This window comes from Phytophthora sojae (genome assembly GCF_000149755.1).
Source record: "Phytophthora sojae unplaced genomic scaffold PHYSOscaffold_2, whole genome shotgun sequence".
Taxonomy (NCBI): domain Eukaryota; phylum Oomycota; class Peronosporomycetes; order Peronosporales; family Peronosporaceae; genus Phytophthora; species Phytophthora sojae.
Window position 1 is genome coordinate 6,465,740 of NW_009258116.1, and position 18,428 is coordinate 6,484,167.

Below are 18,428 nucleotides of genomic sequence, written 5' to 3' on the forward strand. Positions count from 1 at the left end.
TTTATCAAGCGAAAATCTACGGTAGTTAGTTAGTTGTAAGTTATCCGGTAGTAAGTCACCCTCGGAAGCAGGCGCGCATGAAGCGGTTGTAGTCTACGAGTCCGTCGTCTCCGTCGAACGCACGAAGTACAGCTAGGAAGCTTGAGTCTGTCACGGGTAGTGCGTACCAGTCCAGTAGCTGGCGGAAGTGGGCGGCACTCACGCGACCGGAATTGCCCTTGTCGAGTGTCTTCAACGACGCGTACACTTCCTTCCACTTGGCCTGGACACCAGCGCGCAGATCTTCTGGAACGTCCCCACTGCCGCTCACTTTGTTGTTCTTGACGGGAGAAGTCAGATTGAGACTTGGTAGGTGATCGCTAGCCCCAGTGCCATTGCCATTACTGAATCCGAGATCACTCAGTGCACTCGTGAGCTGACGCAGCATGGCGTGATAGTTGACGCGGCCGTTCTGTTCGGCGTCGTACTTGAGCTGTAGGCGCACGATTTCTTCCTGATCAAGCTCAACGCCCAGTTCACCCAGCACTTTCCTTAGAGAGGAAGGCGTCACGCTGCCTCGGTGTTCTGTGTCAAGAGCCTGGAGCTTCCGCGTGAGCTGCTTCCAGGCGGTTTTCCCCTGCGCTTGAAGCGCCTTCTGGAGTTTCTGCTCCACTGCAGCAGCGCCGCCTGTAGCCCCCACGCCAGCGTTGAGAGCGGCGCGCGGGTTTTCAACGGCATGATTCACCGCATGAGCTGCCAGAACATGACCCGCGCGGCTTGTAAGTTGTCGTGCAGCAACGAGTCCCGCCTGAGAGCGACCCACAGCACGAGGACTGATCCCCACCGAGCTGTAGTAGGAGCAGTGACTCGACAGATCGCTCATGGAGGAATCCTTGCCCACTTTGTCCGGGTCCCGTCCACCAAGAGCATGCAGCAGCTGCAGATACTTGACTTGTCCTGTCGTTCGCTCCCCTCGTGCGTCCTCCTCCTCATAGAAACTCAACAACTCGTGCGCCGTGGCATCGTCTCGCAAGTTAATCCCCAGCCGCTCGAGCCCGCGTCGTAGTTCCGGGTACGTTAGCAGCCCCGACCCGCTGGGGTCCATGTTGGCTAGCAGTCGGTAGACAGCACTCTGCTGTGAGCGTGAGACCGTCATGAGGTGACGTATAGCTGCGCGCGCTTGGTGCACATCTAGAGGCTGGCCGCTGGAGATCGAGTTCATATTGAAGTTGTCTCGGTCTTCACCGTCGCCTCGGTCCTCTTCGTCGTCTTCTTGAAGCACCAGGGCTTGAGCTTGAAGTCCGGCCTTGCCGTCCATGTCGAGCAGGAACCCGCGGTAGTAGAACTGTCCGCCTCGCGCAGTGTATCGAGCCAAGAACTTTGCTGTGCCTCGAGTCTCTCGCCACTTGTTGCCAGTTTCAGCGTACAGCTTGGTGCATATCCGCATGAACACAGGCAGACTCACAAACCCTCGTCGGTCCGAATCCTCTGCGACCAGCATCCCTTCCAATTCACCGACATGTGCTCGGAAGAATTGACGGAGAAGCTCCAGCTCAGTGGCTACGTCTACTTCGGTGTCTCCCAGAGACGGCCCTCCCGACATCACGACAGCGGATTTACCGTTCATACGCGCACTGCCGTCCTCTGGGTCAGTCGGGCCGTTCGCTTCCAGTCCAGGGTCCTCATAGTCGTTCAAGAAGGAAACGTACCGGATCAAAGGCGCGTCGGTGGCGACGCTGCGGTCTTCGTAGAAGTAGCAGAGGAACGCGGTCTGGGCCTCCGTCAGATTCAACGCCTCACGCACTGCGAGAGCGAAGGCTGGAGTTGACACGCGGCCTTGTCGACGCGGGTCACACGCAGCGAGCCGATCTTGCAACGCGCGCCACTCGACGGCACCAAGTCGAGCTCTTGCCACGCGTACGCTCCACACTAGCACTAACGACTCGGTGGGCGCTGTGGCTTGCTGACTGTGCTGTCGACCTACAGCAATAGCTCCTTTGGCCCCTTCACCCTGTAGTGAAGGAGCGAAGAAGCTCTCCGTGTCTGCTACGCGCGGTCTGTAGCTCTTAACGAGAGATCGGTAGTCCATGAGCTGGTGCGTATGAGATCCACACGCGCGAAAGAGCGAGCCAAAGTGGCGAGATGGCAACGGGCCAAGGTGTTTACTCAGTACACGCAGTAGCTCCGCGGCTGGCACAAGCCCGCCCTTACGCGGGTCACTCAGCTCCAGCTCGACGTGGATCGCTCTCCAACTCGCGTCCGGCAGACGGGAGAAGGCTTCTTTGAGCTCATTCCCCGGGGAAGACAAGGCCACGCGATTCTTGTACGCGCCTTTGACCTCTTTGTTCCCGGCGAAGACGAGCGAGCTGTTTTCTTGCAAGCTGCGCTTCATCGCTGCTGCCCCGCGCGGATTCGCCATCTCACCGAAGCTAGCGACGAACTTGCGATAGTCGACGGTGCTGCCACTGCCCCCATCTGAAGCTGCGTAAAGCACTGTAGCGACCTCCTCCTCGGATTCTACCAAGCGGAGATCTCGCAACGCCTGCGTGAAGACCGGAGAGGGAACGGAACCCGAGTCCGCGGGGTCGAGAGCTGCAAACGAGCGGAGGATTGCGCTGTCCCGGGCCTTGAGCTTCTCACCCACGACGATGCGAAGTTGTTCCAGCAGAATGGGGTCCTTTCCGGTCTCTGACAGCTTATCAGCGTTTGAGCCGCTCTTTCGGGTGGTTGAGCGCCCTCCCAAGGCGAACGTCACCCCGGGAGACTGCAGCGTCTTGTTCGTCGCCGTGATGTTGTTGGCGCCCGTGCCAATAGCCACCTCCGCGATAGGTTTCCCAGCTGGACGATCGTACACCAGCGAATTGCTAACGTTGTTGGTGTCCCCGTGCTGAAAGCTGCTGCCGAACTGCGCGAGGAACTCGTGGTAGTCGATGTTGGTGCCATCTTGGGAGAGCTCCTCCAAAGCTGCTGTCGACAGCGGAGGAATCTGGAGCCCAGTGAGTACGCGCGCGAACGTAGCCTTTGGTAGTTTCCCGGTGCCTCCCGCACCCGTCTCCGCGGCTCGGCACGCGTCTCGCACAGCCGTCCACGACACCCGCAGATTCGCCCCAAGGAGCGTTCGGATCTCTCCTACCAGTTGCGTGTGCCGCATACTCAGTCTGGACAAATGTTCGGCGAGTCGCGGCTTCTTCACAAGCGCCCGACTGGCAGCGGTAGCTGTCAGGCCGTTGCTTTCATTCGGGTAGCCCGTGTCTGGAGTGCCCGTCGACGGCCCCCGCAACGAGCGGGCGAGTTCCTCGACAAAGTCGACGTAACGGAGTCCGCGGTCGTTGTTCTCCTCGAACTCGTGTCGAAGTGCTTGAGCTTCTGCGCGGGTGATGACGATCCCGTGGGCCGCGAACACGTCGCCCAAGTGCGTGAGTGACAGTGCCTCTCGAGCGGTGGCAAGCTGGAAGTTGCTCCCGAGGTTCCGGATGTCGCCGCTCAAGATCAGCGGCTTCTTGCGCATTGTCGGGGGAATCGGTGACGAGGTTTCGGCCGGCCGAACAATCGCTTGGGCTTTCGCCTCCGCGCCTACCAACTTCATGGGGGAAGCATTCAGCAGGTACGTCCGACCACCACGCGCCGCTCCACCGACGGGCTTCGCCGGCCTTGGCGTGACGGACGGTGCGAGGTTGCTCATCTTCCACCTCCTGGCCCAAGAATGAATTGGCCCAGGACAAGGATGTAGTGCAGGCAAGAAAGCGATGAAGACGAAGACGAAGAGACCAGGAATACCCAATGCTAAATTGAGCTACGTCGACGGTGGAGGCTTGTTCTACTTGTAGTGTGTCGACTACACCCGCTATTCTTGGGCGAACTACTAGGATACTCATCAACTCAAAGTGAAGGCAAATTGCAGAAATACTGAGAAGGATTTTTTTTATCAATATGGTACAGACCGGTTACTATTTATTAGAGACAACTGAATCTAGATCATCTAAATTCTGACCAGTTTGTATCGGTATACCGATAAGCAGTACTATTTAGAGCACCTTAAGACATATTAATAATAATACGTTAGTATAATAATTCAAGTAATGTACCACATCACTTACAACTTACATAACATTTCTATGGTACACCTTTGCTGCTCACGGTAGTGATGGTATAGCTCACGTGTAGTACGTGCTGAATATGAGCTACGCCAGTCAGAACTTGCTGCCGTTGTACTTCTCTGTCCAACTTAAGAAACAACATTCGGCATTAAACCTCAATTTGATGTGAACCACATGTCACATATGATTGGGTATAATCAACTGTTTCATCTTACTATTGGCCAAAATAAATGGGTCTGCGCATGTCGAGATAATCGCGTAGAAAAACCTCAAAACTGTAGCCCTTCTAACTCGTCTCCAACAGGCGCTACAACATCGACAACCGAACATAAGGGTAAAGCAGTCACTCGCGATTACGGTGATATTTTATTTTCTAATATCGCTAATTTTGACGGCACCTCGCTAAAAAACCTAATGTTGCCTAAAACGGACTTCAGATAAAAGGCTGTTTCTCATTTCTTTCTGCTGCTAGATTTTTTTAAATCATAGCGTGAAACGGAGCAAATGCGCAGCTTTCGGTTGAGGTATTGCGAGTCACCAAACGATTTTTTTGTAAAAAAATATGTCCAGAAAACCGAAGTGTTGTTTCTTATGTGGGCCAGAGAAGTAGGTGCTAGGTGCACATTGGAATACGACATTGTGCTCATTATAGAAGCCGATGTAAGGGCGGTTGAACCGCAACGGTTTCCCTACGAGTCGAACAACTCGCATCGTAATAGTGCTGGGCACCAGCCTCATTATATGCTGATCACAGAGCACCGCTGCCAGCAAGTTAGGCGATGCGGAGCTCAGGTGAATGATGAGCTTGTTGCTTCAGGCATTGGTTGGGGACAAGTGGTCCCAACGAACCACAGTCAAGTTCGGCGACAGGCCTGGTATCCGTACCTGTATTAACCTTTTCAATGCACCATGTGTGTGCAACGCAGTGCATGCATTACATCCAGTGCGGGTAAAAAAATCACCGCGAAGATGTGAGTTGCATCAACACTTTGGCAGCAGGGCGATCCATAATCACCGAGGCTAGATAATCGTGACCAAGCTATAGACGACCAAATACTCAGCAGGCATACTATCTGTCTGTAATGACGTAAATCGAAGGTCAAAAAGGTTTAAGACCTTGGCATTGACGAGTTCACAACGAAACTTTCCAATGCAATGGCAAGCCAATTCAAGTTCCCCCACAGCACGCCGCTCGATCGCTTTGAGCGCGCTCGCGCGAAGCTGAGCGACCGTGTAATCGGCCAGGTTCTACCACGCAGACCAGCTCGAAGCCGCTGCTTCAGTAGCAACGCGCTAGCGAGCCCACTGCAGCTAGTGGAAGATTTCCCGTATGGACCAGGAAGAGAACTCAAGGCGCTGCCCCAGAGCAACACGTTCGTCACTGAAGCAGTGCTACATGTATCCTCGTACGGATCTGCGCTCAACGCTGCCCCACCTCATCAACCTGTTCGGTGTCGGTGGGCACACACGTAAGCTTAGCCATAGCAGGGCTGCCAGTCGAATGTCTAACCAGTTGTCGCGACCTCAACCGCATCACGGACAAGGCCAAGCAACTCGAGCTCAAGAAGGTCGTTCGACGCAGGCAGTGCCGCACCAACCAGGCCCGCTACCGCAACAAAAAGCGCATTTATGGAGATAGACTCCAGCACCGGGTGCAGCAGCGGCAAGAGGAACTGCAGGCTCTCCGGCTCAAACGATTACGGTTGTGCTTCAGCGAGAAGGCAAACCTCAGTCCGTGGGACAGTGTGAGTGAAGTCTTCCGTCTGCTGGAGACCAGCTTCCGGTCGCCGTGGCGCATGACGAGCGTCGATGAGATGATGAAGCACGCCGAGACGCAACAGAGTATCAGTCAGCTGCGGAAGTCCTTCGCCCACGACGTGTCCATGGACAGCGCAAGCGGCGTGGACGCACTGCTGGAGGAGCTCTGCCGCTACGCGCTGTACTTCAGCGATCCGCAGATTCAGCTCAAGCGCGTGGAGTCCGCGGTCCCTGGTGTGCTGACGGCCTCGGCTCGACTGAGTGTGGCGGTCTCCGAGTTCACGCTTAGCTGTGTATTCCCGCACTTACAGGGGGCCAGCAGAAACCAGGGTGCTTGTGACGACGATGAGCACCGAGCGTTTCGCGAGAAGCTGCTCGGTCAGCGGCTGAGCTGCCGCTGCGAGATGACGTTCCTCTTGGACGAGGAGAGCGGTCGAGTGGTGCGTCTGGAGACGAGCATCAACTTGGTGGAGTCGTTGGTTCAGGTACTAGACGATGTGGTGGACGTGCTGAAGCAGGCGCTCTTGACCCCGGAGTGTGTGGTTGGTGACCTGGTTAGGTAGATCTATTGTATACTTGTATATCGGTTAATAAGTTTTGAATCGGTAGAGGAGTCTAGATCCTAATGCTTAAAAGATCGAGTTGACCTTCATCGATCCCGTCGATGGAGCCCAAGTTGCGGACATCCTCAGTCTCACTGCCTGTAGTGGATCCAGCTTGCTGATCCGCGTTGCAGCGTCGCCGGAGAGCTCGAACTAGCTGGTTGCAGCTGGCCTTGAAGCTCATCCCGTTCGCCATGAAGTGGAACAACTCGCTACGCACCAAAGTGTATCGCTTGTCCAGCCCAGGCTCCAGGTCGTTCAGCACGACGGGGAAGATAGGGCGTCCTTTGTCCTCCGCGAACGCTAGCTGGTCCCGCACCAGCTCATTGCCCATGGTCTGTCTCGACACCAGCACCACGAAGCACGAGCAGCGGAGAATCGTTTCTTGTGCGACTTGGATGCGCGTGTAGAAGTCCTGCCCGCTGATGTTTTGGTCGCTGTAGCACACGATTCCTGCCTCCGAGAGCTGCGACGAAAGGTGGCGAACGAACCCCACGTGCTTGTCTCCGTGTGAGATGAAGACAAACCGGCGCTCCTGCCAGTCAGCCGGCCGAGAAGAGCTAGAATCCGTCGCCTGCGAGAGCTGCGTCCCGCTGAATGTTTGCATCATTGTCCCTCGGTTGCTCCGCACTCCAGCTCCATCTTCAGCAGCTAGGCCGGGTTTGAGACTGCTGGCGACGTTCTTCTGCCGAGTGAAATAGCGGTGCTTCTCCACCTCGTCACGGACGCCGTCCAGGAGCAGGTGGAACTGAGACCGATACCTGCTCTCGTCGTACTCGTACTCAATGCGACCTTCATCGCGGCGGAGACCCACGATGGCCGGCTCGAATGGGATAATCTGGCGAGTGTACAGATACACCTGCAGATTCTCGTCCACGATGGTGCCCTCCGTCGACACGGCCAGGATGGGCGTCCCCACCTGCTTGGCCAGCGCCAGCTCCTTCAGACACCAGTCGGACGACGCGTAGTCCTCCGTCAGGATACAGAGCACCACCGACGCGTTCGTGATACCTCGCGCGATCTCCTCTCGCCACACGGCGCCTCCACCGATCCCGCTCGGGTCCATCAGGTCCAGCCACGTCGTCACATTGGCCTCCTCGAGCGTCTGGCGCAGCTTGCGCGCAAACTCGAGGTGCGAGTGCGTGTAGCTGATCATGACGTCCCGCTGACCAGCTGCACGCTTGAGCTCGAAGAGCAACCGGGTGGAGGCCGTGCAGTCCAGCGGACGAAGACCCTCGTGGTTCATGCGCATGAGGTCTCCGCCACTCGCTAGAGCGGCCAGTGCTGACGCCTCGTTCTCTTGTCGGACGGCTAGATGCAGCGCCGTGTCGCCTGTAGTGGGTAGTTGGTATCGGATGTCGCCTCCCGCAGCCGTGAGCTCGCTGAATAACTCGGGAGACGCATCCAATGCCGACGCAGCGCACATGAGCGGCGTCATGAACTCGCCATCCACCAGATTGGGGTCTGCGTTGGCAGCGAGCAGAGCGCGAACCACCTCCAGCTTGTTGAGCTTTGCCGCCCAATGTAGTGGGGAACGACCTCGAACGTCCTGGAAGTTGGGGTCGGCTCTTCCTTTCAGCAACGCGTCCACCGCCTCCTTGGACCCACTGATGGCAGCCCAATGCAGCGGCGTACGTCTATTGAGCCCGATGTAGCCCATTTCACCCAAACAATCCACGTCCGTCTTGCGCGCGATGAACTTGCGTACCGCCTTGACGTTGTTGCGAGCTGCTGCCAAATGGAACGGCGTGAGGGCGACGTCACTCCCCCAGTCTTCGAGCTCCTGCGCTACAGCGAAATTTCCTCTGACATACGCGAGTTGCAGCGGCGTCATGGTGTTCATGAATCCAGGATCAGGGATCACGAGCGGGTCAGCGCCATGCAGCAGCAGCTCGCGTGCAATCTCCGCGTGTTCGGCAAGGAAAAGAGGCGGGATGCGGTTGGACCTGTATGATGCCTGTGCCAATGTCCCCGGCGGCACGCCTCGCTCAAGTAACCAGCGAACAGTTATCAACTGCCCCGTCGCCACCGCGCAGTGCAGCGGCGTCAAGAGGGTCGTGTGGAAGATGGAATCGGCCGTCTCGGCGTCGGAGCCTTCGGGGCGCTTGACGATGAGCTGGATGAAGTGCCAAAACAGTCCGCCAGTCGAGATCACCACTCGCTGCACTTTGTCGAGCGCTGTCAGGTCGAATCCGTACTCCTCTAGGAGCTCAAGCGCCCGAATATTCCCCATACCTGCCGCAACATGCACCGGGTTCTCAGTCGACCTGGCAAAGAACTTCCACTTAATCTTCGGAGCCGCGTAATACTTGACAGGGAATCCGACCTCATCGCTCATGAGCCCCTTCTCCTTAGCGTATTCAAGAATCTCCTGCATTTCGCGCAGATCTCCTCGTCGAGTTGCGTAGTACAGCCGTGTCCGCATGACGCTGATCATCTTCTTGGTCGTGTCCAGCCTCTTAACCGACCGCAAGTCGACGTGTTTGCGTAAATCTCCGGTCTGATCGTTCTCTGCGAAGGCGCCGAGCTGCATCTTGATGTGTTCACGGTACCGCGTAAAGTAGTAGAGCACGCTAAACAGTCCAGCGTAGCAGAACGCGGCTACGATCGTGAATATCTGCGTGGCGAAGCTCCCGCAAGAGGTTAGCGCGCCGGCGAACAGCACGTAGAGGAAGTACAGCACCAGCCCAACGTCGAACATCAGCATGAGCACAGCCAGCACCTCGCAGAGCTGGAAAATGAAGCAGCGTCGGATGGTCGCAACGCTGGTGTAAGCCTCCTCCTCTTCTTCTTCTTGGCTTCCGTCGCCGTTGTTGCTTTTCGTCTTGCTCACGCTTGGGTCGTCGCGCTTGAAAGGCTCAAAGGCTCGCAACCCGGAGCCTGGCAGCGACAGAATGATGGCGGCCGGCAGCGTCTGGTAGATTAAGGACGAGAAGGTCGCGACCGACTGGCAGTTTTCGTACTCGTCCGAGTCGATGCCCTTGTGGTCGTTCAACCAGGTCTCAACGAAGGCATGGTAGAAGAGGTACCCCGCCAGCAGACCGGCGCTGAGCAGCACCCCAGAGCGGATCAGGCGCCGCGCGAAGAACGAGTTGTTGAGGAAGCGGACCCAGAGCCAGTGGCGAGGCACTTCCGCCAGCTTGCCGTGCAGCGCCTCGACGTTGGCCTGGTGCCGCCGCTTCATCTCCAGCCATAGCGGTCGATCCGTAGGCGACTGCGTGACCTGGTAGGACGAGTGGGACGCAACGCTCGAGTCGTCAACGCTCGTGTCGATGGCGAGCGGCGTCCGCCGAATGCGACGCGTGGTGACCGGCTCGCTCTCGGGCTCGCGCGCGGCTCCGTGGCCGCCGACAACGAGTCGACGACCGCTGTCGGTGCCGGTGGCCGACTCGGTTCCGCCTACTTCGACCATGGGCGAGGACGGTGGAGAGCGCTTCGACTAACAAACGCAATGGCGGACAAGTGTGAAATGGGGTCAAGTCAACCCCCAGCCGCTGGGGCTGGAGAGGAGAAACGCAGGCTTCGAATCGCCTGCGAGTTCTTAAACCGAGGCGCACGGACAATGCGGAGACCTGCGGATGGCCACATGGAGGCATAGGCAGGTCCTTGAAACGAGGATTGGCGACGGGATTACGACAGCGATTTGACGGATTGTGCGGATTGTGCCGCAGTCCTCAGCCAAATGATGATGAACGGGTACTGTATGAGACGGCCCAGTGGAGCCAGCAATTCGGACGGAGGAGAGCGAGGCCGCCGCTCTTGACTCAGGGGAAAATGACCAAATCGGTATGAAATCAATTTTTAATGCCAAATCGGTATGTTTGGTGACCGGATCGGTATGCTGGAAACATATGAAAATTTTCAAATTTGAGGCGTATGTTTTACAAAAAGATAATGTCCAAACCGGTATGCGATGAGTTTATGAGAAAACGGCTTTGCTTCAAAGTGTTTTTTTTATCGTTTTGCTGTTGTGTAAGGGATTCACAAAACGCTCACACCAAGTTGTATGAGGACCCAGAGCATCGGCATGTTCGCTCGAGCCCAACAACATCCTGGCCTTCCACGCGCTCATGGCCCCGGCCACGACGTACTCCGCCAACCCCGTCAAACCAATCACGGACAAGGTGGTGCCAGCGACCTTCTCTTCGGCAACCAGATCGGCCTCGTGACGGCCGTGCAGGGCGAAGAAGTATGCACAGGCGTTTAAAGATGTAGCCGTGCAGCTGCCGCTAGACCAGGAAATCAACCCAGACGGGTCGACGAGACCGCCGCTCTCAACAGCGAAGCGCGGAAGAAAAAAATCAGGAGCAAAGGCGAAGGTGCTAACGAGTCGAGATATCGCTGCGGAGGCTGCAACCAAGTCGGCCACAACCGACGGGCAGAATTGCCACGTAGGAGAATAGATATGCCGTGAATGTCTTGACCGGTATGCATAATTTTATAGTAGCACATGTTTTCATGGAAGGAGTAGCGATAAGCGACACCTACCGATTTGGCATTTAAAATGCGATTTCATACCAATTTGGTCATTTTCCCCTTGACTCAGACTGACCGATGCACTTCCTGGAACGAACAATGGGAGGCTTCCAAAATCGCCTACATATTGTACCAAACCCAGATTAAGAGCGATATAGTTCACCACTTGGCGCCGGTATAGTTCTCATTTGGTCATCCGACTGCCACCAAAAACCCGAGCTCATTTCAGAAGTCTCAGCCTTCGCGTCGGCTCTCGCGTCCCCGTATCGTGTCCGTCCCTCACCATGCACACTGGTCGCCTCCTTGCTCGCGTCAACGCATCGCTTGCCGTCCAACGTCAGCAACAGAGAAGGAGGCAACACGCACTACTGAATAAGCTGATGTGCTTCATAAGAATGCGCATGCTCATACGGGAGCGCAACTACATAACGACTGCTGCTCTAACCTCTAATGCAGTTTGCGCATGGACGTTCATGTACAAGTCGCGGTGCGAGAAGTCGTTCATCAATACCGTCTCTCTCCTTCCCCATACCTACGACATGTTGCTCGAGGTGTTCTCACGGCACTACGTTGTCAAGTCCGGGCCTTCACAAAGGGGCCGTCCACGGCGGTTCGTGTCGAAGAATAACGTACTAGCATGCTTGCTGCACATGTACACTGCTGCTGTGGAGCTCAAAACGCTATGTGAGTTGTTCGGCGTACCTCCGTCGACGATGAGCAGAACGCTGTGCCAAGCGGAGGTGGCTCTAGCAGCTTCGCTGCGCGAGATACCCCTGGTTGCCGTTCAGTGGCCGTCTAGCCAATTGCAAGCTACGTGGGCAAGCCAAGTGACGAAGCGAGAAGGACTGCTGAAGGGCTGCTTCTGCGTGACCGACGGGAAGAACTACGCGGTACAAGCTCCAACGAACAGTGACGTCCAAAACGCATACTACAACGGTGAGATACGTTCTATCTTATACATGTACTACGAACACTAAATTGATTTTCATCGTGATGTAGGTTGGCTACACAGCGTCAAGGTAACTGGTGTTTTATGCTATGGCTTCGACGGCACCTTGATCTGGGGAAAACATAATTTCCCTGGGTCTTGGAACGACGGCGAGATGAGTCGCCAATTACAGCGGCGACTTGCCGATCCCAGCAAAACAATTGAAGGCGGGTGCTGTGCATCCGATTCAGCGTTTCCTGTTAGTGACACGTGCAGGAAAAGGATCGTAACCCCTCTGAAAGACGGAGATCTGGAGCGAGCTAGCCCCGAATGCAGGGCCGGTTTACTCGCCATGAGTGTCGCGATCACTTCAGTCAGACAGGCGGCGGAATGGGGAATGGGCTGTGCTCCTAAGTATTTTCGCCGCTTGCAGCTACCACTTCCGTTCGATCCTGACAAGCGCGCGAGGTTGTTGTGGAATATCTACCACTTGTACAACCTACGTGTGAGAACGACGGATATTAGCCAAATACGAACGGTATTTGCATAGACTTCGGCAACAGAACAAACATAAACGTACATCAAAATCTGTTTTCCTTTTTGTATTCAACGACACTTTATGCAATTCAGACTTCCTCTTCAGCTTGTCCTTCTAACAAGCTTCACCAACCGAACTCTATTCTAGCTTGTTCTCTAGGCCAGCGTCTGTGCCGTTTCCATGCTGCTCCCCGCTTGACGCAGCACCACCCCCACTTTCAACGAGGCGTAACAGCAGCATCATCATCATTTGCTGGTTGGCAGCTTTACGCTCATCTCTCTGTCGCTGGTAGAGCTCACGCTCATGGCGATACTGCGCATCTCTCGCTTGTTGGCGCTCTTCCATCGCCATCATCATGGCCAGCATCGACTGTGAGGGGTCCGAGGCATTATGGCTGGCTTGAATGTCGTTGTTCACCGTGTCGATGATACGGTCTAGCTTGATGCGTCGGCGGGCGGTTTGACTGAGTGACACGGCGGCCGAAGCTGCTGAACGCTTTCGAAGCGAAGCAGAAAGTTCTGCCAGCTCTGAAGGCTCTAGACCGGCTCGCGGCGTTGCTTGTAGTGGGGTCGACGGAGCGGCGGGTGTACTTGAAGTTGCCGTGGGTGTTTCGGTTAATTGTGAGTCCGTCGAGGCTGCTAGAGGTGAACTAGCAGTCACAAGCACGGAGCTTGCAGCTTCCTCGTTGGTGTCGTGGTCGGGATCTCCCTCCTCGAACTCTTCGTCCGAAAAGTTGTCGTGGAGCTGAACAACAGCCAATGAAGCCTCAATGGCATATTGTAGACGCTTGGCGCGCTGCACCTCCTCGGAACATGTTCCGTTCCCTTACAAATAAATCGAAATAGGTCAGTTGAAAACCACACAAGTGCCAGCACATCAAATACGCCGTACCTGTCGGTTTAGGAACACGAACTAGCTTTTGGAATTTACGTTTGAGGCTGTCGCCATCCACCCTGCTGAAATAGTTGTATTGGACTGAGACGCAGCGTTTTGCCACTGCTCAGCTCCAAAGGGAAGGATAGCTTCCACAACATCCAGCATTCCTGTGACCAACACGTCATATTTGTGAGTCGTCTACTCAGATCTATCAGTAATGCTAGCGTACACGCACGTGAGACTTCGGACTTGGTGAAGTTCTTGCCCTTTGTCTTCGTTTTTGCTGCCTTCGTCATGGCTGGTGTCGTACGGCGGTCTTGGTAAGGAAATTGCGGAGTGGGGGCGGCTTTATCGTACAGAGCAGCATCTTCGTCTTCGATCAGGCTGTGAAGTCAAGGCTAATTGGAGGCTTTGGTCAGTATCAAGGACGGCACTCGATCAGACGCCTTTTGCGTCTGGGCATCCGTTAGCCCAAGTTTAGTACACACATGGTTCAGCAGATGGGAGCAATTTGGTACATTAGAATAGGCGATTTTTGGAAGTCTCCCAATCGACCACGGCAGGTCTCGCCCATGTGGACTACAGGAGTGACAGTGTCGTGACGCATGACAAAGGAGCGCTGAGTCTCCTGTGCTGGTCGCTGCTGCTGCTGAGCAATTGGGAGTGTACATGTAGCAACTTGTTCTAACTTGGTAGGCAGAAGCGGGGTGTTCGTTGGAGTTGATCCCAGCTGAGTTAGCCCAGGGCAGTTTATGACGTTCGAGTCTGAAACTTCTAATCGGTATTGTAGTAGCGGGTTCTTCCGATTAAAGGACCCTCTCCTAATACGATACCCATCCGAATAGTACTCGTGAACAAGGTATAATATCGCGTATAATACCATTCCCCATGCAAAAATCAAGTATAATGTCTTCATATACTCTCCGATTATATGACCCTGTTGTCGGGTATACTATTGCAATAATACCGGTACACTAACCGGAAGAATCCGTCAAGAATTAAAATAATAGTAATATATTAGTATAGTATCTGGAATGTTCATACTGTTCTATTAATTAGTAGTATTTTCATTTGCTAGTTATTTAATACTATTTAAAATACTACTAGTATCATTTATTAGAATTTGTATTGACAATTGTACCACTTACCAGATCTTCAGTTCGAAACTTTCAACCGCGTGAACTGTGCAACTTCATCAGGTGTAAGGCTTACCCGCCAAATACGCACCCGCTAGAACAGCGAAAATTACAGTCGTTGATGTCATTGCACGTAAAGAAGCAGGTTCTCAATTCAAAAATGTATCAGCCAAGAATTATAGACGCTAGTCGAAACTTGCTATTTTCTTTCGATCAAGTAGCCTACCACACACTCCGGGGTTACGAGTGCCTGGGTCAGCACATCCGCAACATCTCCAGCGCTCTCCAGTGTCTGGAACAACGACTCCACCAAATTGATGCTCGTCTCCACACGCACCACTCGACCGCTCTCCTCGTCCAAGAGGAACGTCATCTCGCAGCGGCATCTCAGCCGCTGACCGAGCAGCTTCTCGCGCAACGCTCGGTGCTCGTCGACCGCAACATAAGTGTCGCTACTGTTGGTCTTCTCGAGATGCGGGAACAGACTACGGAGAGTGAACTCAGACACCGTCACACTCAGTCGAGCCGAGGCCATCAACACGCCAGGAACCACGGACTCCACGCGCTTGAGCTGGATCTGCGGGTCGCTGAAGTACAGCGCGTAGCGGCGGAGCTGCTCCAACAGTGCGTCCACACCACTTCCGCTGCCCATGGACACGTCGTGTGCGAAGGACTTCCGCAGCAGAATGAGGCTCTGCTGCGTCTCGGCGTGCTTCATCATCTCATCGACGCTCGTCATGCGCCACGGCGACCGGAAGCTGGTCTCCAGCAGCCGGAAGACTTCGCTCACAATGGCCCACGGACTGCGGTTGGTCTTCTCACTCAGACGCAGCCGTTGTCGCTTGAGGCGGAGACCCTGCAGCTCCTCTTGCAGCTGCTGCACCTTGTGCTGGAGCTGGCCTTGTCGAACACGCTGCCTGTTGCGGTAGCGAGCCTGGTTGGTGCGGCACTGCTCGCGTCGGATGGCCTTTTTCATCTCGATGCGCGTTGCCGTGTCCTCGATGTGCTTGAGGTCTCGACAGCTGGTCCGATACTCAGCTTTCAGTTCCGACAGCGCGGCGTTCGTGGCCACCGACACTGGGGAGGAGCTCGAACGTCCATGGTGCGGAACGGCGGTGTACGAAGATCCGTACGAAGATCTCAGTTCTAGGGCTTCGTCCGCCTTGATCGGGTTCGTCGGCAGCTCGTTGCTACTGAAGTAGCGGCTTTCTGCTGGTCTGCGCGGGAGCACGTGACCGATGATACCGTCGCTTAGGTTGGCGCGGGTGCGCTCAAAGCGGTCCAGGGGGGCGTTGTGGAAGAACTCGAATTGACTTGCCATTGGGCTGGAAAGTTTTGTTATGAGAGGCGGTTGGCTGCGGTTCTCTCTCCAATGGGGAGTGTATGACGCGGCGTTCACTGCCAACTCGGTCATGTTGATGGTGACCCGCGATCCGCGTCATCCGGGCAGATAGCGTGGTTGCTGAGTGTGTGGTTGGCTGTACCTTCGTCACCTATGGTGCATATGTCGCCTCGCTGATTACGGGGTCCCGTAATTGTATCTGGCTGGATGCAGGTGCTGCATCAGCCTGATGTGAGCCCCACGACGAAAAATTCACCCACATTACATGGCATACACAGACCAGCCGAGCCTCTTTAGCCTAATAGCCTAGCCTAGCTTAGCTTCGCGGCATCGACGACACCGTTCGAGCAACATATGAAAGAAACAGCAACAATGGTTTCATCAATCAAGTCGCGGTACAGTACATGCACTGTACATACTCTATCCTATACACTATATCCTACTGTAGTACTGAATTTGATACTATCAATTCGTTGATGTGAGTAAGGAATGTACATGTACCCTACCTGCATTGCACATGCTTTTGAGCCCCACAAACTTTGTGACAAAAAGCCGATCACCACCTGTCCAAGTAATGGTATGCATAATCCTCGGTGCCTCCATTTCGCAGTAATCACGGTTGCTCAATTGTTGCCGCGGACAAACCGTTTCCTCATGCTGCCCGTCGTCCTGAGCTCAGGCCTCCTGCTCTAACCCCTTCGCGTCCTAAAACTCATAGATCGCGATGGCGTCCCTGCTCACGGATCAAATGACCGGAGACTCCGTCTCGGAGATCGTCGGGTTGGCCAGCCAAAGGCGACGGCCGCTCATCGGCCACGGAGCTCCTCGCGAAGACTTCGACTCGCAGCACACACTGCGGGGTCCGCTCTTGGCCTCCGCCAGCCATGCAACCGCCAGGTCCCCAGCTTCCAGTGCAACAGCCTCCCAGACCAATATCAACTCGTCGGTAAGGTCCCCGCAGTCGGCTTTCTGGGGACTTCAGCATCGCCACTACGCCAACATCCGCGGACTACGCGGCAAAATCTCGCGCGTGCCTCGCTTCTGGCTCTGGCCGCGGTTCCTCAACAACTCGTTCTTCGCTCGACGCCTGATGCTCTCGGGGTTACTGCGCTCGCGTGGGGCGTCACCATGTACAACATCAAGATCAGACAGTGGCTCGTCGAATTCAAGGAGAGGAAACCCGACGCGTACGACCACTGCGGGATGGTGGTCGTCTTCTCGGGCCTCATCTATCACATGCTGCCGGTCGCCGTGCTGTTGCTGCTGCCCGGGTCCGGACTGCGGACGTTCGAGCCGTTCAAGCGCGATGAACTGGAGCTAGAAGACCTCGAGGAAGGAGAACGCAGCTATCACGCGAGTGTGCCCAAGATCAAGCGACGGCTTGTGTTCCAGTTCTGCGAGCTAGTGGCTGTGGTGGCTCTCGTATACGATGCGGCCTTGGTGTTTTACTTCCTCCGCGTGTTATTTACCGGCGCGATCTACGCGTGCGACAACTACGAAATGCATTTATTCACACTCGGGGGCGCCGTGTGCTACATCGGCCTGTTCATGGTGCTGTACTACTTTGCTCGGTATCGCGAACACATCAAAATGCAGCTGGGCGCCTTCACCGAGAGCGACCAAACCGGAGACGTTCGCAAACATCGACACGATTTAAACCGAAGCGCCAAGTCCGACAAGATGATCGCCGTCGTTCGGACGCGCCTATACTACGCTACCCGTCGAGGAGATCTGCAAGAAATGCGTGAAATCCTCGACTACGCCAAGGACCGGGGGCTAACGGAGAGCGAGCATGGGTTCCCACGCAAAGTCTACGCGGCTCCAAAGATCCGACTAAAGTTTTTCGCGAAATCGCGTAGGAATCCGGTGCACGTAGCAGCTTATCACGGCAATATCCGAGCGCTGGAGCTGCTGGAGGAGTACGGCTTTGACATGACGACGCTGGACAAGTACAACAGGGTGCACTTCTCGACAGGGAGCCTCTTCTGGTACTTCGCTAGGGTCCTCGTCAAGCGACCAAGCAACAGCGTCGAAGATGCGGACGTGTCTGTATTTCACACGACACTAATCACTCCGCTGCATTGCGCCGTATCTACAGGACAAGTTGACACTGTGCGTTGGCTGCTTGAGCGCGGAGCTCCGCCTGGAACGCTTACTCATTCGTCCTTGCGCTCCAACCGCGTGCCTCCGCTTTTCCTAGCCGAACACGCTGAAATCGCTCGAGAGCTGCTTGTTCACGGCGCGGACCCGCGTGATCCCCGATCCCGGGTTCATGAACACCATGACGCCGCTGCAACTCGCGTATCTTCGTGGAAATTACGCTGTGGCTCAAGAGCTCGAAGAGTGGAGTGGTGACGTCGCCCTCACACCGTTCCATTTGGCAGCAGCTCGCAACGATGTCCTCGCAGTACGCAAGTATTTATCGCGCAAGACGGACGAGGATTGTTTGGGTGAAATGGGCTACATCGGGCTCAATAGACGTACGCCGCTGCATTGGGCTCCTATCAGCGGGTCCAAGGAGGCGGTGGTCGCGTTGCTGAAAGGAGGAGCCGACCCCAACTTCCAGGACGTTCGAGGTCGTTCCCCACTACATTGGGCGGCAAAGCTCAACAAGCTGGAGGTGGTTCGCGCACTGCTCGCTGCCAACGCAGACCCCAATCTGGTGGATGGCGAGTTCATGACGCCGCTCATGTGCG

The 18,428-nt window shown here is 55.4% G+C and overlaps 7 protein-coding genes across 7 annotated transcripts; 2 read left to right on the forward strand and 5 right to left on the reverse strand.

Annotated features, from left to right (window-relative positions):
- Positions 1-55: 55 nt before the first annotated feature.
- PHYSODRAFT_478546 (hypothetical protein) lies at positions 56-3,661 on the reverse strand (the record flags this gene model as incomplete). The annotated part of the gene is made up of 3 exons (XM_009521835.1): positions 56-309; positions 385-1,572; positions 1,609-3,661. 3 exons carry the CDS (start codon positions 3,659-3,661, stop codon positions 56-58), a joined length of 3,495 nt encoding a protein of 1,164 aa, XP_009520130.1.
- A 1,953-nt stretch (positions 3,662-5,614) lies between these two features.
- PHYSODRAFT_482529 (hypothetical protein) lies at positions 5,615-6,397 on the forward strand (the record flags this gene model as incomplete). The annotated part of the gene is made up of 1 exon (XM_009521836.1): positions 5,615-6,397. A coding segment is annotated over one exon (783 nt), but the record flags the coding sequence as incomplete, so codon positions are not given.
- Positions 6,398-6,616: 219 nt separating this feature from the next.
- Positions 6,617-8,813, reverse strand: PHYSODRAFT_481651 (hypothetical protein; the record flags this gene model as incomplete). Its single annotated transcript, XM_009521837.1, has 2 exons — positions 6,617-6,668; positions 6,739-8,813. 2 exons carry the CDS (start codon positions 8,811-8,813, stop codon positions 6,617-6,619), a joined length of 2,127 nt encoding a protein of 708 aa, XP_009520132.1.
- A 165-nt stretch (positions 8,814-8,978) lies between these two features.
- On the reverse strand, positions 8,979-9,848 carry PHYSODRAFT_483121 (hypothetical protein; the record flags this gene model as incomplete). The annotated part of the gene is made up of 1 exon (XM_009521838.1): positions 8,979-9,848. A coding segment is annotated over one exon (870 nt), but the record flags the coding sequence as incomplete, so codon positions are not given.
- Positions 9,849-11,562: 1,714 nt separating this feature from the next.
- Positions 11,563-12,390, forward strand: PHYSODRAFT_485494 (hypothetical protein; the record flags this gene model as incomplete). Its single annotated transcript, XM_009521839.1, has 2 exons — positions 11,563-11,848; positions 11,912-12,390. The coding sequence occupies 2 exons, from the start codon at positions 11,563-11,565 to the stop codon at positions 12,388-12,390; spliced, it is 765 nt and encodes a 254-aa protein (XP_009520134.1).
- A 714-nt stretch (positions 12,391-13,104) lies between these two features.
- Positions 13,105-13,419, reverse strand: PHYSODRAFT_403980 (hypothetical protein; the record flags this gene model as incomplete). The annotated part of the gene is made up of 3 exons (XM_009521840.1): positions 13,105-13,202; positions 13,270-13,316; positions 13,355-13,419. Coding segments are annotated over 3 exons (210 nt in total), but the record flags the coding sequence as incomplete, so codon positions are not given.
- A 1,179-nt stretch (positions 13,420-14,598) lies between these two features.
- PHYSODRAFT_461339 (hypothetical protein) lies at positions 14,599-15,408 on the reverse strand (the record flags this gene model as incomplete). The annotated part of the gene is made up of 1 exon (XM_009521841.1): positions 14,599-15,408. A coding segment is annotated over one exon (810 nt), but the record flags the coding sequence as incomplete, so codon positions are not given.
- Positions 15,409-18,428: the final 3,020 nt, after the last annotated feature.